This window comes from Mytilus trossulus, chromosome 5 (genome assembly GCF_036588685.1).
Source record: "Mytilus trossulus isolate FHL-02 chromosome 5, PNRI_Mtr1.1.1.hap1, whole genome shotgun sequence".
NCBI classification, from domain to species: Eukaryota; Metazoa; Mollusca; class Bivalvia; order Mytilida; family Mytilidae; genus Mytilus; species Mytilus trossulus.
The window spans coordinates 26,288,993-26,314,441 of NC_086377.1; the positions used below are offsets into that span (position 1 = coordinate 26,288,993).

At 32.4% G+C, this 25,449-nt stretch overlaps 1 protein-coding gene across 2 annotated transcripts; it reads left to right on the forward strand.

The window, feature by feature from the left end:
* The first annotated feature begins 453 nt into the window (after positions 1-453).
* LOC134718702 (cytoplasmic polyadenylation element-binding protein 1-like) lies at positions 454-24,483 on the forward strand. 2 transcript variants are annotated; one of them, XM_063581368.1, is made up of 13 exons: positions 454-552; positions 6,391-6,544; positions 7,821-7,928; positions 10,266-10,403; positions 10,997-11,024; positions 11,918-12,089; positions 12,624-12,921; positions 14,301-14,414; positions 15,414-15,476; positions 16,708-16,832; positions 21,258-21,551; positions 22,136-22,338; positions 23,577-24,483. In XM_063581368.1, exons 1-13 carry the CDS (start codon positions 517-519, stop codon positions 23,593-23,595), a joined length of 1,752 nt encoding a protein of 583 aa, XP_063437438.1. In that variant the 5' UTR covers positions 454-516; the 3' UTR covers positions 23,596-24,483. The 2 variants fall into 2 exon arrangements, with proteins under 2 accessions (XP_063437438.1, XP_063437439.1); XM_063581369.1 differs by lacking the exon at positions 454-552 and adding an exon at positions 563-670.
* Positions 24,484-25,449: the final 966 nt, after the last annotated feature.

A 25,449-nucleotide genomic window follows, 5' to 3' on the forward strand; every position in this document is an offset into this window, starting at 1 on the left:
TTTATGCCTGGCAGAAATTTTATTTATTAAAATTATTTTCGTTTGCATTGATTTTTAATGGTTTTTTTTGGGTTTCAATTTGTTGTGTCTCTAAATGTATCAAATCTGAAATTGTTCAATTATCTTTACAGTCTTGGATTACTGTATAATAAACAATTCAAACAATGTTAATTTATCTTTGACAATGTTGATATGTGTAACATATTCCCACGGTTGCAATTAAGCATTACGCAAGAATTTTCATGAATGAAGTCTGGTCCATCATCGGTGAAAGGGGTGTAAAGATTTGGAAATTAATGTGAAGTGCTATTTTAACAGTCAACATTTGATTGTGTGTAATAAATATGCCCTAGATAATGATGAAAGAGGTGAAACTGGAGCGTTGATAATCAAAATTTTACAATGAAATTGTTTGAAGTTGAAGGAAGGTCACTTCCATTACCCTATCAGACGACATAAGCACGTGGGACAGAAGAGTATTCCAATAGGAGTGTTGAAAGGTAGATCTATATTTTTATGCAAATGTGCGGATCGAATTCTTCCAATCAACAGGTGAGTAAATCTGAGTACATTTATTAAAACCAATTCCCGCCGTTTCATTTCGGAATTGACATCTTCCCACGGCTGCAGTTCATTTCCTGTCCGTGAGTCTGCTGCAAAACAGGTCATGGTAGGACGACAAATATTTATGACATAACATTTTCAGTTTTAATTGACTCGTAGAATATTTACAGAATGAGTGTTGTAAGAACGAAGCTGTTGCTTTTCCCAATGAATTATTTATTGAAAAATTGATAGAAACCAATTTCATGAATAGAAATTATGCTTTCTCCCGTTGTGAAAAAACCCAAATGGGTCAATAACCGAACATGAACCCTTCATAATAAAGGTGCACTCGATTGAAATCTATATTTTAAAATGGATTAGTTTACCAACGTATTATATCGTAATTATTGGATAAAAAAAATGCAGACAAGATTGTTCATGCCCGAGTATTTTTACAGAGCTAAGACAGTAAAGGTATTTTGTATGATAGTTGTTGAAATTAAAATGATATATATATATATATATTCTATAATGAATAAAGTTGAGAATGGAAATAGGGAATGTACATGTAAACCAGATAACATCTTGAGGTTCATTTTGACCTTCAAGCTAAACTGTTGGTGTTTACTCTTGTCTGAGTACACGTGTACCTGTTCACCTGGATAGTTTATGGCATGAACTACATAACATTATAATGCATTTTATGTTTCAGAATGTAAAGGATTTATTTAATTAAGTAGTCTGATAGGCTGTTGTTCAGTCCTATAGTTCATGTGTCCTTTCATCTGTCCCATATTTTTTGTTGTTTCCACACTCAAGTTAAAGTTTTCCTCATCCCATAGCAGACCCTGGGGCCCACTTCCCCCTTTTTGTGGGAAACATTTGGTTGAATAAAGAGGGATTCACTGAATTATGTAACTTCCCTACTTTCTCCTCTTAGGTCAGCCAGCCACCCAACAAAAAGTTCTGAATCTGCCACTGCATTTAAAGTAAAGGGACAATTGAGGTCAAATATTGCCTTGAAATAATGCTTACATAATTTAAAGAGTTAATACTTGGTCATTTTGCATAGGATTTATGCCAAAATGATGTTATTTTGTATTTACAGTAATATAATAATTATTTCTAATCTATATATAAATACGGCCTGAATGAATACAAAAATCTTATGGCAAATCGTACTCTCCATGAACTTAATGTTTTATGAAACTCTTGCACAATGCTTAATTTGCTCAATGCTAAGAATCGAATTTCGCAGACAGAGTTTGAATTTAGACAATAAATCACCAACAGTACTGGACTTGTGCCCCTTTATAACTTGGAAAATTGCTAAGTAAGTTTGAGAGGTGGCTTTTAGGTCCTCTTTCATTCATGCTATGGTTGAACTTTTCATGAAAAATGACGAGCATGTCCACATATCTTTATAGTCTAGTGTGATTGGATTGTTTCCCTTAGAACATGTGATAGGTACCTTGTCAGCCGTAAGGGGTTGAGCTTAGGAAATACTTAGCTCAGTTGGTTTAGGTGCTGCCTTGCAACACAGAGGTCGAGGGTTTCAGTCCCAGTGGAGACCAGGATGATTTTTGTATGTTGAATCATGCTCTCTGGTTACACTTGAATAAATATTATTATTTTTGTGCTTGGTAAAAAGAAAAGTTAAAAAAAGAGATGTTGTATGATTGCTAATGAGACCTATTTTCAAAGGAGACTAAATGACACATAAAATTAACAGCTATAGGTGTTGGTACCGCCTTCAACAATGATCAAAGCCCATATGATACGGCAGATTGGTATGTTTTTGTGGTTGTCTACAGAGCTCCAGATAAGCTGCGTATTTTAGTGATCACGCAATACAAATAATAGAAAACCCAATGTAATTGTACATTGACGGGTTCAACAACCCAATTAATTCAACGGAAAACCCAATTATATGACAAAACCATGAGTTCTCAACCCTTTTATTGGCTACCGTTTGTGTTATTTACCCTTATCTGTTTACAGTCGTCGCGTAAACTATTTTTATAATATTTATAATTGGAAATTTCCTGTCGTTCTAAAAAAAGATCCCTGCATCAAGTAGCTGAAATGGGTCCCTGTTTGAGTTTTCCATTGCTCAATAGGTACACATGTTTTTGTAAACATTTCACTCACACTACATCTTCCTATATCTATTTCGATCTTCTCAGTGTTTATCCAATTAGCGTGTGTCATGCAGTCATATTTTTTTCGCATTGCTCAGGACTTTTCATAACATACATTGAATTTAAACAAAAGTGAATGTCCGGTTAAAATATTGAATATAAGCATGTTTTCGGCTTCTTTTGGAAAACTGAGGGAAAGTTATAATGATAACAAAACTCAGCCAGTCTTTTAAGGAAGCGTCCATCGAAACGAACGGGCATGTGTGCCTACCATAACGAGAACATTGCGAATTCAGTTGGAAAAAGTGAAAGGCCAAATCAATTATGAAATGATAAAGCATTAGAAACCAAAAGTTCTAATAAAAGACAACTAAACCAAGATTTATGTAAATTGAATAAAAGAAAATCATTGAAGTATAGAATAAGAATAAGAATAAGAATATTTTATTTCCAATTAAAGGGCCCTATAAAGAGCTTTCATGACGTTACATACAAGTACATATGATTAGACATAAATTAGAGACATATAATATAAGAAAACAACATTGTTTAGTACTATTAAAAATGGTATAAAAAGCCAGGACAGAACCAGACAATACAATTTAGATCTTTTAAATATACCATTTAAAATCATATACCACTCAAAATATGTATATTTGTGGCTAATTTGTATTCATTATTTTTGAACTTCTCCTTATCTCTAGATTTTTAGATAAATACTTTCCTAAACATTTATACACATTTAAATTTTCTTGTGTAAATAGCCATTAAAACTTTGAAAAATTGTCTAACGATTGAAAATTATTACAATTTAGAGATATTTCAGTAAAAAAATCATTTCTGTTATCAATATATAGTGGACATTCAGTTACAAAGTGAATCTCATCTTCAACTTTATTTAAAGTACAGTATAAACATTTTCTGAGTGTCCTATTCACATACAGTTTGGCATATCTATCAGTCTCAATCCTTAATGGATGAGCGCTTATTTTAATTTTACAGATTGATTGTCTTAATCTAAAATCTTTTAGATCCAAAAAAGTATAATTAGAGTTAACATACTATTTTTTATTCACTTTACGGTTAATTAATGAATACACACACCATGCACACAGCCACTGATCAGACACTGGTCTCAGAATTTATTATATAAAGGTATAAGACGAGTGCCTGTGAATACAGTGACTACACATATCCTTTTATGTGAGAAAATACAAAACTGGCAAACGGTTTGAAATGGGACACAAATTAAACCTACAATTGCTCCTCAGTGAATAAACCAAATAAAACAGCTAGCAAATAACCCTAACCCTAACCCTAAACCAAATAAAAGAGCTAAACAAAGACGGAAACGTATTAATTTAAGATGGAAAAAAATTGGGGTTGATATTGCCTAAATATTCAATATTGTGTCGATGAAAAAACCCAATACATTAAGGAACTTGGTGGTGAAAAACCCAATTTGATATTAACCTGAGGGGTGAATTGGAATTGATTATGCAATTAAAAAACTTTATCACCCAATTATATAAGAAAATGGTGGGTAAAAACCCCAGTTTATGAATTCTTATCTGGAGCTGTGTTGTCTATGTATGATCCTGTTTCGAGTGCTCTTCAGCTAAATGGGTTAAATGGGCTAGAAATAACCTCATTGGATCACAATGAATAGTATAAACAACTATGAAAATTTCTATCAACCAGTGCAGTATTCAGACCACGTCCTAGGCAGTAATTGTAAATACTGTTTTACCCACGGTAAATACCAGGGGCAGTATTTACAGCTCAATCTTGGTGTATTGTGTTGTGTATATAAATGCCAAGCTGCACTGGTCCATAATCAAGGGCCATTAATTAAAAAAATAAATATTCTGTATTCTCTATACTTTTCAAATTAAAATAACTATTAATTTCATAGGATAGGAAGTTAAAAAGAGAACTGTTGTTTTAAATTCAAATGAGATTGTATTGTGACTCTTAACATTACTTAGTGCAAAATTGAGAATGTACCATTCATTTTGTTTTGGAAAACTCTGAAGCTACATCTGTGTTTGTGATAAATTGACCTGAATTCAACTGAAATATTGCATTTATTTTCACAACATGTCTTCAGATAATAATTTATTGGAATGTAATTGAAGACCACCTGGGTAATAGGTTTGACCACAGGTCAGTGTTATTAGGTGGTCTGTGTCTTCAAGGGTTATTGATACATTTTTACATATGGTTAATTAATGATCAAACATATTAATTTGCTTTAAAATTTATTTCAGTCAACATTACATTTTTAACTCCTTTTCATTTTAAATGTCATAATTTTGTATTGCTATTTATGATCTTTGATAATTTTATGAAATATTTGACATCTGTTTTTTTCTTTCTCACAAAAAATTGGTAATAAAAATAAGACTTCTGTGATAACTGGATATTTCATAGAATTTCGTAAGACAAAAGACATATATTTCTGATCGATATAGTTATTATTCTAATCAGTCTATAGCAATCCTTTCTACTAATTATTTAATACATTTGTATCTTGAACTACCTGGTGAAATAAGATGAAGATAAGATATACAGAAGCAAAGATATAAATTTGGCCGCAAAAGAAAAGCTTCTGTCCACTAACCCTTCCTACCATAATTTTTTTTTTGTGATTTTTATCATGATTTAAGTATCTTCTTTATCATGTAAGGGCCTTGGTCCCCACGTGGTCGTAAGTTATTCTACTGTTACTACTAGCCTGTTAACACTTAGATCATGAGTTTGAACCCCACTTGTGCATGTTCATCAATTTTGACTCCAATTTTTATGCCCCACCTACGATAGTCCATTCGTTCGTCCGTCCGTCTGTCCCGCTCCAGGTTAAAGTTTTTGGTCAAGGTAGTTTTTGATGAAGCTGAAGTCCAATCATCTTGAAACTTAGTACACATGTTCCTTATGATATGATCTTTCTAATTCTAAAGCAAAATTAGTCTTTTGACCCCAATTTCACACTCCACTGAACATAGAAAATGAAAGTGTTAGTTCAGGTTAAAGTTTTTGGTCAAGGTAGTTTTTGATGATGTTGAAGTCCAATCAACTTGAAACTTAGTACACATGTTCCCTATGGTATATGATCTTTCTAAATTTAATGGCAAATTAGATTTTTTACCCAATTTCACGGTCCATTGATCATGGAAAATTATAGTGCATCTGTGTACTTTGAACACATTCTTGTTATTTACTAGGATAGTCAGTTTTTCTATCACAGAAGTAGTTGGTTTACTCCTGGTACTCCAGCTTCCTCCAATCAAATATATTGACTGCCAAGAAATAGCCTAAAGGTGGCATTCAAACACCAACAAATAATCAATTAATCTTTATCATGTGTCTAGAGTTCCCGAAAAGAAGTGGTCCACTGAATTTTACCGACAAAATTTTGCATAGGACTGACACAATTTTAGTATTTTTCAATAGAACTAACAGTGAGGACCGACACCAAGCAGATTTTTTTCAGGACCACCAGGGGAAAAAAGATTTTGCAAACTGATGTTTATACACCATTCATTAATGGTTTGAAAAATTAAAATATTTGAACCTTCCTATTCTTTTTTTCAACATGTTTGCAGAAACAGATTAATTAATTGTATATTTTCAGAATTCTGATTTATCATCCATCAGTGAGAAAAAGGATGAGACCAGATTCATGTTTATTTATTTTTTTCAGAATTCTGATATACCAGCCATCAGTGTAGAAGACTACGAGGCACAGAATCACTATCATAACGTAGACCTCTTCAAAAGTATAAATGCCCTGTTAAATAACACACTTGATTTGTCCTCTATTCCGGGGATGAATATTCAACAGGAACAACAAAAACGTAAGTGTTTGTTGATTATATAGATATTAGAAGGTGTGATAGTGTGCCAATGAAACAACTCTCCATCCAAGTCACAATTTGTTAAAGTAGAAATTATTTTACTGTTCACATCACACATTTTTTTCACATTTTGGGATGAAAGAAAAGAAAAAAGAAAAAAATTGAAAATTTAATAAGATCTGACATAAGTGATTAATAGATATAAAAAGATGTGGTATGAGCGCCAATGGGACAACTCTCCATCCAAGTCACAATTTATAAAAGTAAACCATAATAGGTCAAAGTACAGTCTTCAACAGGGAACCTTGACTCACACCAAACAGCAAGCTATAATGTCAGTTTGTGAGAAATAGCTTTTTTGGGTAAACAGTTTTTGCTGGTAAATTAATTAAATATTGCCATTTCAAGGAAAGTCGACATGTTAACACATAATATCAAATTTTAGAATGGAAATTTTTAGTTTGTACACAACATAATTCCTGTTGCAGTTTATATTCAATTCAATTTAATTCTACAGTTTGTGACATATAGCAACAAAAATAGATAAAGACAATAACTAAGTAACTGAATGTGGGTCTCATTGGGGTCTAAGCGTGACGTGGGATTGTCGATTTTTACTAAGCGTGACACATGAAAGTCAAATTATTGTGTTGTGAAAACGGGAAATGAGGTCTATCAGGACCAGGGAAATGACGAAAAAATGAGAATTGTTTCTGTACATAGTGTAAGCAGGTTACAGGAATCTGACAAAACAATAAGCAGAATCTGGGATCGAAACCCCCTCAATATATATATACAAATTCAGGTAAATATTAAAGGGTTCCCTGTCCTCAGTTCCATTGACTTTTTTATTTAAGAATTGAATGCTCCTGAATTTTATTGGGGTGTAAAAGCGTTGACCGAAGTACATTTTGTATGAAGCGCGGAAGCGCTTCATTCTTAAAATGTACGCACTGTCAACGCTTTTACAACCCTATAAAGTTACAAAAAGAAGCATTCAATACTTATAATTACATTTTTTAGCTAGGATCATGAAAACACGATTTTTATCCAGTTTTATTTAATTCACCCGTGCACTTTATTGTGGGACCTCGTGTCATCATGCATGATAAATGTTATTGTCTCATGCAATTGTTTACGGAATAACATGTGATGTGCAGTTAGCCAATCAGAATAACGTATTATAATGAAACATACAGCTAATGTAATTATACAGTAATAAAAACATGGAAATAATTTCTAAGTATACAAAAATTATAATATATCTTTTTTACAGCCACTATGCCACAGATGCCACTACAAATGCCACAAACAAGTCATGAACAAGTTCCTGTTTCGTCATATGATCAGAGTATCTACAACAACATGTCAGCAATATATCCTGGTAACCTTATTATTACACTTACACTATTTGTTAGGGGATTTTGTCTCATCTGAGACAGAGATCCAGACCAGGGCTTCCAAAACGGTTATATGTTCCGGTCATTTGTATAATGTCCGGTAAAAGACCGGCTGGGAAAAGCATGAAACGGTCATCTACTTTTTAGTTTTCAAGGCTTTTTCGGTCATTTTAATATAATTCACGATCTTTTTTACCCAACATTTTGCCTTTAACAGCCATATATTTCCGGTCATAAAAGTGACATGATGATTAATTACTATCAAAACAACCCTTACTTCAATACTTTCTAATTTTAATCAAGGCTAATTAGTTGTTGGACAGCTGAAAACTACCTGTTCAGGTGACAGGTGAACTAATTTTCAGTACCGGACATCGTATAAATTAATCGGTACATTCACAATTACTTTCGTACATTTCAGCGGTTTGTATCCAACTGATTTAGTCCAAAAGATAAAATTTATAATAAATACATTTATAAACTTGATTTGATGAAACATTTAAAAAGGTTTTACATGAAAAAATCGTCAGAACTACTTTGTATGAACAAGAACACGTGTGCGCATGTGTACAGGTGGGAAATTCAATTATGCATCCTACATTTTTTCAAAATTCTAAACTATCATTGATACCTGTACCTAACGTTCATTTCAAGTATTTTGTTGAAGAAATAACGTTGAAAGAGCTTCTTCGCTCAGTCGTGCTATGTAAACGTACACAGATTTTACGTATCCGTTTATGGTCCATATTGTCAAGTCAACATCCGGTTTTCAAAAAATGTGACTTTAAAAACGAAAATAAAGTTCTAGACAACGTCATTTTGCACAAATAAAGAGTCTAATGCAGATATGAGCACGCTGATGTGCACACTTTGAATGATGCAATGCCTATTTTAACAGTTTATGTCGGAACATCAAATTCATATCAAAGTAAAGTTTATTATCGTTTTTAATCTAATGTCAATCATTGGGATGGCCATCTGATTACCATAATTGCCTTTTGTGACTTAGTCTTAGGGATAAAAATTCTGATCAGATATAAAATGTCTAACTGGATCTGAAAAATTTTGGAAGCCCTGATCCAGACTTTATTTTAAAGGAAGGTTCTTGGACTTATTATTAAGACTATTTGGTTAGGGCTGTTCAAGACTTAAATGCATGGGGGATGTGAGGCCCACTATTGATATATATGGATTGTAATGGCAGATGCATTTTCTTGAGGATTTTGCAAGAATTAAAGTAAATCAAAGATTTTATATTATAGGGTGGTTAGTTTAAAAAAGAAACGATCCGCCACCTGCCAATGCAATTAATTTGAAAATGTTGTTGTCTTGTCTATAAGGCATGGATCTAGCCAAGATTTTCTAGGGTCTTTTTTTTCCTTTATATAAATATGGAAATTGAGAATGTGTCAAAGAGACAGCAACCTGATCAAAGAGCAGAATATAGCCCACTAACACAACAAGAAAATAGTTTCATCATTTGAAAAGAACTATACCTTCCTTTAGAGGTTTAGTATCCTCCTTTATTTAAATATGAGAAGAACGTCGCAGGTATTATGCCAACAACTACAATGAACTAGTTATAGAATAAATGTATTTATTCCTGTGCGGAGACCCTCGCCTTTTATTTGTTTCGGCTCAATTTTCATTTATTTGTGAACATTTTTCTGTTTTTTTGTAAATCCTTTTCTGACTTCCACAGTGCAAGATGACAAAATTGCAGATCTCCTTTATAATGGTGTTTAAAGAAGATGAAAATAAAATTTAAAAAAAATCTTCCCACATATCTGCTGTGATTTTAGGAGGAAAAACTAAACAACCATATATACTGTTTGGTATAAATGTTGAAATGGCCTTTTAGAAGTTATGTTATTTTCTTTACATAAGCAGAAGGCAGTCTTCTGTCTCAGGGCACTCTAGTTTCCTTCACAAATAAACACTAACCACAACAAAGCTATAGCAAGTGATGCTAAAAGTGACATTACGCCAATCAAATAATCAATCATCCCTTACATGTGGGTCTCATGAGGGTCGTAGCATTAGGTGGGATTGCCAATTTTTTATAAGCGTGACAAGTAAATCTCAAAATATTATGTCATGAAAACGGGAAATGAGGTCTGGCGGGACCAGGGAAATGACCAAAAAATGTGAATTGCTTGCGTACATAGTGTAAGAGGGATACGAGAATCTTGACAAAACAGTAAGCGGGATTCAGGATCGGAACCCCCCAATGTGACCCCCTTACATTAGACTTTATACAAATTGTGAAAGCTAATAAACATGAATTTAACATCAATGCAATTATTTTGTTTTTTTCCCAGGTTTACATTTATTTTCTGTACCTGCCTCTCAACAACAACAACAACAACAGCAACAGACAGTCCCTCAATCCTCATTATATAGCTATAAACCTGCAGACATGTATCAGACACCACAGAAATACTCCAGGGCAATCAAAGGTCCAGATAGAAGCCCTAGTACACCCAGGTAAGCCTTATACAACAGGTATACAGAAGACACCCCTGACAGTCCCTCAATCCTCATTATATAGTTATAAACCTGCAGACATGTATCAGACACCACAGAAATACTCCAGGGCAATCAAAGGTCCAGATAGAAGCCCTAGTACACCCAGGTAAGCCTTATACAACAGGTATACAGAAGACACCCCTGACAGTCCCTCAATCCTCATTATATAGTTATAAACCTGCAGACATGTATCAGACACCACAGAAATACTCCAGGGCAATCAAAGGTCCAGATAGAAGCCCTAGTACACCCAGGTAAGCCTTATACAACAGGTATACAGAAGACACCCCTGACAGTCCCTCAATCCTCATTATATAGCTATAAACCTGCAGACATGTATCAGACACCACAGAAGTACTCCAGGGCTATCAAAGGTCCAGATAGAAGCCCCAGTACACCCAGGTAAGTTTAATTACAACAGGTATACAGTAGACACCCTAGACAGGACCTCAATCCTCATAATATAGCTATAAGTCTGTAGACATGTATCAGACACCACAGAAATACTCCAGGGCAATCAAAGGTCCAGATAGAAGCCCCAGTACACCCAGGTAAGCTTAATTACAACAGGTATACAGTGGACACCCTAGACAGGACCTCAATCCTCATAATATAGCTATAAGTCTGCAGACATGTATCAGACACCACAGAAATACTATAGGGCAATCAAAGGTCCAGATAGAAGCCCCAGTACATCCAGGTAAGGTTGATATAACAGGTTTGCATTAGACACCACAACTCCCAGAGAAGACACTCCGTTAATATGACTGGTATACATTAGGCACTTAAGAAATTTGAGGGCAAGTACTACCAGGAATGCATTTGACATAACATGTACAGAATTGAAGCCAAAGTACAACTAGGTAAACTAAAGATCCAGATAAGACCGCAAGTTTATCTAGGTAGGATAGATGTCACAGATATGCATAAGAAACATCACAATAATTTCTGAATATAAAGAGTGCAAAAGACGTACTTCTTAGCTGTCAAAAGTCCATCATAATTCATCCTGTTGATAAGATACTGTGGATTCATTATTATTAGTTGGATACCAATTTTCATGGGTTTCGTGGGTACAGGTGAACCATAAAATCAAATGTTCAACGAAAAACATATTTTAGATAGGCTTTGTATACAGAGAAGTTCAAAACCACGAAATCAAATATCCACAAATATGCAAGTTTCAACTATCCATGAAAATTGATACCCACGAAAATAAATGAATCCACAGTACTGCATTAAATATTTGAAATAAAATGCTATAAAGCATTTTACTTGGCATCAATCAATCATAGAAAAAAATAAAGTACAGCTGTATACTTAAAAACTGCATAGATAAAATGGTTGCCATTATGTGTCTTGAATGATGTCTTATTTATTTTTCAGTGACTTTGGAACATCCTCTTATAACATTTCAGTGACTAATATCTTGATTATATTTCAGTGATTATGGTACGTCCTCCCCCAACAGTACAATGAATGATACCTTATCTCCTGTAGAGAAGATACTGTATTCTAATTTGATATCAGGAAGTCGTAGAAGTACGTCACCAGCTGACTCAGACACAAGTGGAATTAGCAGTGAAGGTTCAGAAGCAGCACTCATTGATATGATGGTAAGAACACTCCCAGTGATGATCTTAGAATTAGTCAGTGTTGAAAACTTGACAAAACAAAAGGCGCTATGAAAACTTGACATATCAAAAACCGCTATAAAAACTTGACAAAACAAAAATCACTAAAGTTTACATTGATTTCAGTTCAGAACCTATAGTGTCACACCAACAGTTACTAGAAATTAACAATTAATGGGAGCTATTCTGTAACTTGCTATCATTTAAACTAAAAGTTTTTTAAAGGATTCTTGCAGTATCAGACATGCAGAAATTAGGGATCTCTCTAGTATTACAATTTTATCAGATTTAGGGAGATATCTTTTTCATTCAATTTTATCACAAATTATGGATCTTTTTAGTAATACAATTTTATCATGAATTCAGGAGATCTCTTTCGATACAATGTTATCACAAAGTAGGGAGATCTTTTTTAATGCAATTTTATCATGAATTAGCATGTAAGTGAAGTAAGAAATTTTCAAACTATTGTATGTTTATCTGCATTCATTCTATCATCAATCATTTCATTTTTAGCACTCATTAAATATGGGAAACAGAACTAAACAACAACAGCAACAGCAGCAGCAACAACAAATCCAACCCCAACAAACGCACGCAGATGTGGCGGCACAATTATTTCAGGCCCAGCAGCAACAACAGGCATTGTCAACCCAACAACAGTTACAGGCCTTACAACAACAAAGGGAGGGAACTGGTGCCAGTCAGATGGTACAAACATCAAGAGGTTACTCGGTTATTAATCCTTTCTTAATGGCAAATGTGGACCCATATGCTATTGATAGAGCTGCAAGGTTACATAGGAATGCAGCAGGTCAGTGAATTAAATAGCAGAGTCCTATTTGAAAAGGGTTAGTGGTCTTTATTCCTTTATTTTTGAGGTTGTTTTTTATGCCCTATTTATGGGCATTATGTTTTCTGGTCTATGCCTGCGTTCATTCGTCTGTTGCATGTCTGTCTGTCACGCTTCAGTTCAAGTTTTTGGTCAAGGCAGATTTTGATGAAGTTGCAGTCCAATCAACTTAAAACTTAGTACACATGTTCTGAATGATATGATCTTTCTAATTCTAATGCCAAATTAGCGATTTTCCCCCCATTTTCACGGTCCACTGAACATAAAAAATAATAGTGAAGATGGGGAATCCGTGTACTTGGGACACATTCTTGTTGATCTGCTCGAGGGATTATATTGGTTGAGGGTTGACACGGTGTGTGATATTGAAAAAGCCATATCATTTCACTTTATTATATACATGTACCTCAAGTAGATGTATTTTATGTGACATGACGTCATTCGGATAAGGAGGTTTGAAATGACGTCATACAGATTATAGGTTTGACATGATGTCATACAGATTATAGGTTTGACATGATGTCATACAGATTACAGGTTTGACATGACGCTTACAGATTTTAGGTTTTGACATGACGTCATACAGATTAGGGATTTGATTAAGCTTTTGCAACAGTGATTGATATCGATGACGTGAGGTCATACAGATTAAAGGTGTGGTAAAGCTTTTGCAACCATGCTGATATTGATATCATCACGGGTGATTGATACAGCACGCTTGCCATTGATTGAATTTACTACTAAGTATATAATAAATCTGAAGAAGTTGATTAAAATTCAAACCATAGTTCCAGAAACAATGGTATGATATCAAACATTTACTCTTTAATCACTGGGTTAAATATTTTTCATGACAATTAAGAGAAGAAGAAAAAAGAGACTAATTTATCCAACTGATTCTTAGAATTCTATTAAATTAGATGTTAAGAATGTTTACCAACTTGTACTTATTCAGTTTGAAGGTTCAGTACTTTTATGTTTTATTCATTTATATTTCAAAAATGTAATATTCATATATTTCAGAATTATAAATATCAGGAGAGTAAATTGATATGTAAATATAACGTAATTTGATGAGACTGTCATTAAAGTGAGAGAGTTAGCGCTATAAAACCAGGTTTAATCCACCATTTTCTACATTTGAAAATGCCTGTACCAAGTCAGGAAAATGACAGTTCTTGTCCATTCGTTTTTGATCCGCTTTGTTATTAGATTTTGCCATGTGATTATGGACTTTCCGAAATTGATTTTCCTCTTAGTTCAGTATTTTTGTGATTTTACTTTTTGACATGTTTGTCTTTATTGTAATTTACTATAGTAACACTGTTGATATATTACAGCTATGTGTGAAGCTAGTTGTACGTGGAGTGGACAGCTACCTCCCAGAAATCACAAGAACCCAACCTACTCCTGTAAAGTGTTCCTAGGTGGAGTACCCTGGGATATCACAGAATGTATGTATACATATGGTATAAGGTTATAAGACATCCCCCCAAAAACGAAAAAACTAAAAAACAAAAACAGACATGTATGTTTACATGTATACAGAGGATAAAAATGGGGGATTGATTGGTTGATTGAAGGCCTCAAAGTTGCATATAATTGGTAACATTCACTTCATTTGAACTTTGTGGTGGATAGTTGTCTAAGTGTTGGCAATCTCCTTATTTTCAAATTATTCTCACGTGTTTAACAACCATCAAAGTTCCCTTGGCTTGTCAAATTCCTTATTGCGACAGTTAATAATTGTGGATGAATGCAGTGAATTTGGTGACAAAACTACAAATTCTAGTTGTTATGTAAAGAATAAATGGGGTAATGTTTCCTCCGAAACAGAAAACCAAAACAAAACAAATTAAAGTGAGTATATTCACAATTAAATGTTATGTTTTTTGTAAATACAAATATTTAATGTGGATTCATTTATTTTTCATGTGTTCTAATTTTCATGGATATAGAAAAAAATGCATTTTTCGGTGATACTTGATTTCATAGTTTTGCCAAATCTGCAAACAAGCATATATAAAATCTATACTTCATTGAAACTTTGAATTCCTGGGTTACTCTTGGTCCATGTTATTCACGAAAAATTGGTATCCCATGAATAGTAATGAATCCACATTAATTCTGTCGGGTCAAACAAGGAACAGTGTTATCCGACACACTGGGGGACCAGAAAAAAATATCAGAATACTCAAGGTTTTTTCCTGCAAGGATGGGCATATTTTTGGACATTGTGAATGTGTTGGTTAAAGCAGGATGTGGGAATACTCCGATTAGGCAGGTTACACTGTATTGGTAAAAACTGGATTGTTAGACATCTATAGTAAATAGATATATACATATATAGTTAGTTTTGATCTCTGTTTATCTATTGTTCGAGTCTTCAAATTTTTATTAAGCATTACCAACACCAGTTTGTTTGTTACTTATAACTATACTATTATTTACAGCTGGCCTTCAGACATCCTTTGGTAAATTTGGAGCTTTTAAGATTGAATGGCCAGGAAAAGATGGTAATATAACAATAATGTGGAATTTTAACCTATTTATTTAAGAAATATGCAAATGAATTGAATTTGATGTGTATGATTATTTACAATTGCCCTTTGTATAGTAGTTTTTATTGCACTGCTATTTGCATCTCTTCTGTTTCAAAGTAGAAGGTCCAGTAAGGGCTAATTTCAGACCAAAATTCAAAGTATATGCGCCTATTTCATTTCAGACGAAATTGTCTGAAAATTTGTGCAAATGTTAAAATTAAAGATTTCATTATTTTTGCATGACATAATGTTTGTATATGATGTTTATGCATTGTATTTTAGGGTTATTGCATGAATATTGGGGAATATTGTCCCGAGTAGAATTTTATATTGCACGAACTTGCGAGTGCAATATTTGTTCTACTCTGGACAATTTGTATAGCAATATAATATTTGAATGTAAAAATTGGTTTAAACCAAGATTTTGTCGTTGATGATGTCATGAATTTTGAAGATTTATTGCACTAGTGCAATATTAGAATTTATTGCACTCTAACTTTTGGTTACTTTCTGTGGGAAATGTTATATTGCTATGCAATAATATCAAATACAGTTCAAATTTGTGTTCTGTGCTAAGTCAGTGATATTGGTTGCCTTAAATAGTGGAGAATAAAGGCTTTTTCCCCTGGAGAAGAATCCCAATTAAATGTATCATCACTGACAAAATGAGGTCTTATTTTAAAGCAGGGTTTGACTCTTAAAAATAGCTCTGTAAATTGAAGTTTCAGTCAAATTCATGGTTAATTTTAAAAGTTCCCAATTTGATGAAAATGACACATATTTTCCCAATAAAAAAGGGTAGAGGTAGTTTTGAAAACAGCCAACAATATCACTGTAAGTAAGTTGTCAACGTGAAAACTGTATTGTCCTCTTTTTCTGACCATATTACATTGTCTTAAATATTTGTACATGTATTTGCATTATTATTGGATAAAGTTATAGTTTTGGTGGTAGGATGATGTAGGGTGTTTATTGTAAATTCAGAAATTATTGCGATATTTTTATTATTGCGAAAATTGCGTCAGGTATATAATAGCAGTAATTTAAACTTGCATTTTGAATTTTTCTTAAATGACATAAATAGATTTTTCTCAATATCGCAAAAATTCAAATCACAGTTTAGTCTTATATGAAAATATTGCAATAATAAATGCCAGCAATAGTTTCTGAATTTACAGTACATAACTATTATTTTGTTTTACAGGTTATGTTTATTTATTATTTGAGTCCGAGAAAGGTGTAAGAGGATTATTACAAGATTGTACTCACGACTTCAGTAGCGGAGACTATTATTACAAGATATCAAGTCGGAGGATGAGAGCTAAAGAGGTAATATTGGGTTTCAAGTGAGAGAAAAAAATCATATTGCACTTTGTCTCAAGATTAATGCATTGTTCCTGTACTAGTCATGTTCCCTTTTTGAACTCTGTTTTAAATAACTGGATGGAAATTATATTTAGAAATTTTAAGATATAAAGATGTTCAGTCTGAGATTCTGCTTCAATAACTTTGTCAAATCTCCAGGGAATGTTATAGACACTGGACTAAAGTTTCCTCAAGATTATGAAACAGCATCTGAAATAGAACTTTATATTTTTTTTATTAATGTTCCATATTTTGCTTATACATATCTGAATATAATGCAGTCAGCATTATATTACTTTTACCCTGTCAACAGCAAAGGCAGGGACAAGAAATGGACCCTTTCTGAACCATTTGTAGATTAATAAATCACACCTGGTTAAAAAAAATCTAAATTAGGACATTAGGATATATTTTCCATTATTTTAAAGGGAGATAACTTATCCTCACTTAATACAGTCAGCATGGACATTTGAACATATTACACAATAGCATATACAGATCATCAAACTTTATATAAATCACCAATGCTTGTCACATACTTAATACACCTGCCTAATATTGCATGTTCTATTAGTTTCCATACATTCTTTAAACAGATAAAATTTCATGCATTCACCATAAAGATAAATTATATTATTTTGACAGGACATATGAATTAATAATTATTTGATTATATTTTCTGTAGCATGTTTTTAGTATTTTTAAAAGCTTTGCATTTCTTTAATTCTTGTTGCTCATTTGATTGGCAAGGTTTTATTTTCAATATGTTAAAAAAAAGAGCTTAAAAATGTAACTTTTTGCAAAACAAATCACGATACAGAGTTAGAATGATTTTGAAATTTAGATATAATCTGATTTTACACAGATATAATCTGATTTTACACATGATTTTTTTTTTTTTCTAATATCCTTATTTTGCAGATTTCATAGTTGATTTAAGTATTCAATCCTAATGCATGGACTTTTTTTAATCAATGTGTTGTATAAGGAAAACTAGAAGGAAAAAAAAGGATATCCCTCTATGTTCATAATTATAAATTACCTGTTAACAAAAAAGGTTTTTCTACCTCAGGGATAGATTACCTTAGCTATATTTGGCAACACTTTTAAAATTTTCGGTCCTCAATGCTCTTCAACTTCGTACTTTATTTGGCCTTTATAAGTTTTTTTGATTCAAGCGTCACTGATTAGTCTTTTGTAGACGAAACACACGTCTTGCATAAATATAAAATTTAATGTGATGAGTTGATCCTCAACTAGAGATTTTTTACAACTGAAAATTTATATTAAAAAATAAATTATTTTGAAATTCATTGTTTCACAGCGAATTCGTTTTAAATACTTAGTTGTAGTTTAGAAATGAAATTAAAAAAAAAATGTATTTTGAAATTGCATGAATTTAATAGTTGTAGTTTAGAAATGAAATTAAAAAAAAAATGTATTTTGAAATTGCATGAATTTAATAGTTGGAATTAAAAAAAAAATGCTTTCCAAAGAATTCATGATAACGATATAACATCAAGTATGTATTTATATTTGGGTGAAATAACGGTGTGGTATTGCATGATATTTATTTAGTTTTTGAATTTTAGACATCTTTGAAATGGAAAACGGTAAGAATAGTCCCTTGTAGAGTAGAATTTGTTGTATATAGTAAAAAGTGTGCTGTTAGGTTAGACATGGCTTACTTACTGTAACTTAACTGTAAGTGTTGCTCTCTGCCTATTGCAGCTAATTCATTCAAAATTCTGATTCAATTAGAATTTGTGGAACTGGTCAGAAATTTTTTAACTAACTGCTTTAGAAAACTAATCAAGTCATCAGTGTCAGGTGCTAAACGAGAAATAGGTGGAGAGCAACACTTCCAGTCATGTTAACTTAATTCATTGAAATTAGTATGCATTTTCAATAGCCGGTAAACACTAAGTTGCAATTAGATTTAAAAAAAATATTTCCCAGTAATTTACAGATTGGAGGCTGGAGCAGGGTTCACACTCACAACCTCAGTGTTGACAGCTAATGATAGAATATTTTAACTTCTTTGACCACTTGGACACGGAATCCTACATACAACAGGGAAAGCTTCCTATAATTAATAAGAATATTTAGTATATTGTTAGCTTACACGTTTTGAAGGGACTTTGTTCATTTCACTTGTTTCCTGAAAATGTGTAAATGTAAAATGCATGAAAAACTTATAAAATGAAACAATAATTGCCTATAGGGCTATCAGATGGTTCAGTGCATGAATTTAACCCCTGCACTAAAAAAAGCAAATGCATTAATATTCAAATTTACAGCAAGTTAAACTCCATATTTCATGTGGTATCTTGAATAGCACTTGCAAGTTACACCAGAATTCATTCAGTAACATATTCATACAGAGTGACGGTTAGACAAGTTTTTGTTAAGTAAAATTCAACTCTAATTTTGAAGTTGTATAGAAACATTTAAGTATCCCAATTTGTAGGTGAGAGAAAATCTGACAGCACACTTTACAAATACTGTATAGCCAGGCTATCCAGATGGTTTTTATCAAAATAAAGTTGAGTTATCTCCCTTTAGCCATCTGGAAATCCTGATATCAAATAATTGGGGTGGAATCTGTAGTATAGTTTTAATTCATCAGTTTATCTTATTATAAATAAACATCTATTATTTGAACTTGGAATTATTATCAATTATGGAATTTACATAATTTCTTGGTTTGAATTTTTTTTTTTTAATAAATTCCATGTTTATTCTATACTTTAATGTGCACAACACTTTCTCGCTTGACCTATTACAAAGAAGAAAGTACATTTTCAATAGAATGTACTGTGCCGCGCACATCACTATCTATACAAAATACATTGTATTGAAAGTGTAATGAACAGCTCAAACATTATAATACCAAATAAACATGGAATTTATTAAAAATTTCAAGCACGAAAAATTATGCAAATTCCATAATAAAAAATAATTCCAAGTTCAAATAATAGCCTGTTACATATAGATTAGTAGATTTTAGCATTATATATAGTAGTTTGTAGTAGTAGTAGTATCTTGTTTTAGTTATTTTTACTGCATGAAACATCTTTTTATATAATTATAGTTGTACATATATATGTTGGTATATGGGTTTTAATGTATGTTGATAGAGTTCTCATAAAGGGGTGGTAAGCACTAACAATTATGGTATTTTGAAATAGAATTAGAAGCAAGGACAGCAGATTTTCATCAAGGACCACTAGAAAAAAAAGATTTTTAAAACTGTTACAATTCAATCTGAATCTTTGTCTACTCTTTGATAACAAGGATATAAATTTCCCGTTTACAAAACTTTGAATTTTTCGAAAAATGAAGGATTTTCTTATCCCAGGCATAGATTACTTTAGCCGTATTTGGCCCAACTTTTCGAATTTTGGATCCTCAATGCTCTTTAACTTTGTTCTTGTTTGGCTTTATAATATTTTGATATGAGAGTCACTGATGAGTCTTATGTAGACGAAACACACGTCTGGCGTACTGAACTATAATCCTGGTACCTTTGATAACTTTTTATATGATGATATGAAAACGCTGTCCCTCGTTCAATTTTGTTCATTGAAAGTTCACTGGTCAACCTTAATAGAATAGAAAGTTTTTAAGTTCTATCAGTATACAAAGCTCATGCATAAAAAATATGGATTTCCTTTGAAAAGTATCAATTTAGTAATATTGGTTTGCTAATATAGATATAGGAAGATGTGGTGTGAGTGCCAATTAGACAACTCTCCATCGGAATTACAATTTAAAACAAGTAAACCATTATAGGTCAATGTTGGGCCTTAAACACAGAGCCTAGGCTCACACCGAACAACAAGCTATAAAGTGCTCCAAAATTACTAGTGTAAAACCAACGTGTAAAAAAATCGAGAAACGAGAAACACGTATAAATTACTTAAACAAAAAGCAACTTCTGTACATCAGATTCCTGACTTAGCACAGGTGCAAACATTTGCAGCGGGATTAAACATTTTAATGAATGAACATGTAAGACAGAAGATTTTACCACACAGCATGGGCTCTTATATATATTCTGCTGTTGTAAATCAGCTTAAATTATAAAAGATACTTTAGTTAGCACTTATTTATTTCTGGACATCTTCATGTCAACTTTTTTTTTATGGAATTTATAATTTCAGAATTAAGTTTTACTTATTCATGATTTATATACACGATTTTTTTTCAATCTTGAAAAATCAATCACTTTTTTTTTGTATTCTTTTTATCTGTTTAGGTATGAAGTTTAATAAAACATGTGTCAGCGTTGCCCACAAAATCACGAAAAATTATACTCCACACAAAATTTAATCACCTATAAATGCTTAAATCATAGAAATTTAATTAATGCTCTCTTTTCTACAGGTTCAAGTGATTCCTTGGGTTCTTAGTGATAGCAATTACGTCCGCCAACCATCCCAGCGTCTCGACTCCAACAAGACAGTTTTTGTAGGTGCACTTCATGGAATGATGAATGCTGAGGCACTAGGATGTATCATGAATGATCTCTTTGGCAATGTAGTGTATGGTGGCATAGACACGGATAAACATAAATATCCAATCGGTAGTGGACGCGTGACATTTAACAGTAAAAAGAGTTATATGAAGGCTGTTCAAGCTGCCTTTGTAGAAATCAAAACTCCAAAGTTTACAAAAAAGGTAAATGTAAACTTCTTACAGAAACTCTATTGGACTTTTTTAAATTCAGGAGAATGTTATTTAGGGTAGGGCAAAAAGACTAAAAAATTTACTGAAAGATTAAATATAAACTAAAAGAATACATCGTGCACTCATAGTGGACCGTGTTTTAGGAGTTCGAGATTGTTTTAGATACTGTTTAATTTGCATTGTATGGAAAACAGACTGATATGCTAATGCTCTAGATCTAAGTCATTTATGCAAATATTTTTTAATTATTCCCTGAATGAAAATCTGATGTAATGGTAATTGATTGCCAATGAGTCAAGAGTTCAGACAAGGTTGACTGAGCAATGGTAGGACACTGTACCGCCTTGAAGAGAAAAGACTTTTTCACGATTCCCAATAGCTGGCTATGAAAGGCTTCAAAACAATTCAAACCAGTAGAGTAACGTCCTAATTTATAGCAATACAAGTTAGGAAAACAAATGTGACCGACTTGAACAAAGGACAATAGCTGAACTACTTATGTTAACACTAGAAAATCCGTTATTTTTATATGTTTGATCAAGTAAGAAATAAGTTATAAAAATTATGAATTTCAGATTCAAATTGACCCATACTTGGAAGACTCTATGTGTAGCTCATGTGGAATACAACAAGGACCGTACTTTTGTCGTGAAATGGTTTGCTTCAAGTATTTCTGTAGGACCTGTTGGTATTGGCAGCATGCTTTGGATAGTCTACGTCACCACAAGCCAGTCACCAGGAATACAAAGACATCAAATATCATTGCAGCTGCATCTATGTAAGTTATAGTCCTAACGTGTGGGGTTTCTATTCTCTGTGGGCCTATGTTATAACTTTGGATAGTTTCCCTCATCACAAGCTAGTCACCAGGAATACAAAGACCTCAAATATCATTGCAGCTGCATCTATGTAAGTTATAGTCCTAATATGTGGGGGGTTTCTATTCTCTGTGGGCCTATGTTATAACATTGGATAGTCTCCCTCACCATAAGCCAGTCACCAGGAATACAAAGACCTCAAATATCATTGCAGCTGCATCTATGTAAGTTATAGTCCTAATATGTGGGGGGTTTCTATTCTCCGTGGGCCTATGTTATAACATTGGATAGTCTCCCTCACCATAAGCCAGTCACCAGGAATACAAAGACCTCAAATATCATTGCCGCTGCATCTATGTAAGTTATAGTCCTAATATGTGGGGGTTTCTATTCTCTGTGGGCCTATGTTATAACTTTAGATTCCCTCACCACAAGCCAGTCACCAGGAATACAAAGACCTCAAATATCATTGCCGCTGCATCTATGTAAGTTATAGTCCTAATATGTGGGGGTTTCTATTCTCTGTGGGCCTATGTTATAACTTTAGATTCCCTCACCACAAGCCAGTCACCAGGAATACAAGGACCTCAAATATCATTGCCGCTGCATCTATGTAAGTTATAGTCCTAATATGTGGGGGTTTCTATTCTCTGTGGGCCTATGTTATAACTTTAGATTCCCTCACCACAAGCCAGTCACCAGGAATACAAAGACATCAAATATCATTGCTGCTGCATCTATGTAAGTTAATAGTCCTAATATGTGGGGTTGCTATTCTCCCTGTGTGCTTATGTTATTACTTTATTATACCCCTGTCCTGAAAGAATCAATGATACAATTTCCACATGTGGCACTTGCACTAGACTCCAATCTTTTTGATAAGAATTTTCAGTTTCCTACCAAAGGATGTTCCACCACCATTAAAAACTGAAAGCCATAAAATAGAACAATAGACTCAAATCTTAATTGATTAGGATTATCAGTTTTCCTATAGAAGGTCAGTGGTTACCTCAACCAATAAAATACTACAATAGTGTCTGAAGTGGCTTTAAACAAATATCAAACAATCAATCTGACTCAAAAGCATCAATTTTAAATCCACCCAAGTTCATCTTTGAAACTTGTCATGTATCTACAATATCTTTTTATTTATTTTATCTTTGTATTTGATTGGGTTTTTGTTTTTATTTACTTTCAGAAATGGAATTGATATGTAAAGACATTTTCCTACAGATAGCAAATGGACTTGGGAATAACTATGAAGAACTAAGTGCTATATTCGTATAACAAAGTGCTAAAAATGTACAATAGTGCTTTTCAGAATTCGAATTCATACCTAACAATTGATACAGTTAAATAGGTTTTATATGCATTTTATAAAGAGAAGTAAATAAATATGAAAAAGATTTGGTGCTACAACTTAAATTTTTACATGAGTATAAAAATGTTTAAAAAATTCAAGATATTTTATCGGACCCTTATTTGTCTTCTATTTTTTTCTATTGTCAGATTAAAGAACTTAATATCTTTCTGTGAGAATTATTTTAACTTCGAATTCATAAAAGCTTTGAAAATTTTATTTAAAAGTTTAATGAATGAACATTTAAGTTTTAAAACACCATACCTGTTTTGCCCATTTAATGTCGATCATTAAATTTTTAAGTGAAAGATTAAATTGAAATTTGAATTCAATTAAATTTTATTAATTAATGAAGAAAAATTTAATGTTGAACATTAAATTTTTTATTAAATTTTGCAAAGGTCAGAATATATGGCTCTTGTTTTAGAATTGTTCACAAAACAAGAGGAAATTTAATGTAGATCATTAAACAAGGTTTTTTTTTTTTTATTAAAGAAGAAACGTACTAAAAACTTTTTTAAAGTATGAAATTAGAGGGAAATATAGCTGTTAAATTTTTAAAGAAAGTAAAATTTGAGTTTTAGAAATAGCTATTTGTCAGATTTGTCTTCATTTAAAGAGATGTACATATTTTATTGTATGTGTAAGATGCAATTTTAAGAATATGAAAGAATTTACGAAATACATAATCTATTTTCTTGAAAATGGAAAAAAAAACGTGGTACCAAAAGCGGACATGACAAACTAGTTGACCAATAATTGTGGCATATTTGAGAAGATCCGTATTTTGTACATATGAAGATTTCTGATTTTTCTACATATGTTTGAACTGTTATGATTTGAAAGTTCAAAATGGGTTAGTTAACAAAAAAAATATAAAAATTTGAAAAAGTGCTGTTTTTTTTATTGTTAATGTTGTGTTGTGTTTTGTATTTTATAACAAATTTGGTCTCGGAGCACCAATTTTTCATTTTTGATATATTTGTATGTATATAAATATATGAATATTTTGTTCAGACTTTGACTTGATTTTTAAAATACCATTTAATGGTGTATGTTTTTTGCTATTCTTGACGCTCCCTGGAATTCAGAAAAAATGCACATGTAATTTATGTCAAATTTATTCAAATTGAATATTTTATTTAGATGTGCTGTATATGGACAAGTCTAGATTTTTTAAATACTTCAATCATTTCTGAAAACATTGAGGAAATTTCCAATTGACCATTTAAACTTATTTGGGCCGAATGTTGGCCTTCATTAGAATTTTTTTTTTTCTAGACTGACATGCATTTGGCATGTTAAGGGCCCTTATAAATGCTCAAAAAGACCACAAGGGGCCTGTTGCATTTTTCAAATATTCTTGTCAACTCACTGTCCAAAAAAACCTAGAGAAATGAAATATGCAATTGGTGCTTAATCTCATTAAGTTAATTGACTGTCAATTGTTGCTGTTCCTTAGAGTCAGGGACTCCAGTTTCCTCAACCAATCAAAACTGTCGACCATGATGTAGCCAAAAAGCCAAACTCGTTAAAAGTTAAGTTTAAACTTCAACATCAATCTGTTATTCAATTAAAAAAGGATGAAGCAATTTGCATCATTTTAATAAAATCTAGACTTGTTTCATTTTTAGAGTTTTTGACTAGGTTCTTTCTTGATCCTTTTATTTCATGTGTTGACTTTTTACTGTGATTATCTGAAAATGTTACT

What these genes read in the sequence shown, in the direction of transcription:
- LOC134718702 (XM_063581368.1), top strand. Translation starts at nt 517, where the DNA reads ATGCAAATGTGCGGATCGAATTCTTCCAATCAACAG. An exon ending in GTTACATAGGAATGCAGCAG is followed by an intron (nt 12,922 to 14,300) that starts GTCAGTGAATTA and finishes GATATATTACAG; the next exon opens with CTATGTGTGAAGCTAGTTGT. An exon ending in ACCCTGGGATATCACAGAAT is followed by an intron (nt 14,415 to 15,413) that starts GTATGTATACAT and finishes TATTATTTACAG; the next exon opens with CTGGCCTTCAGACATCCTTT.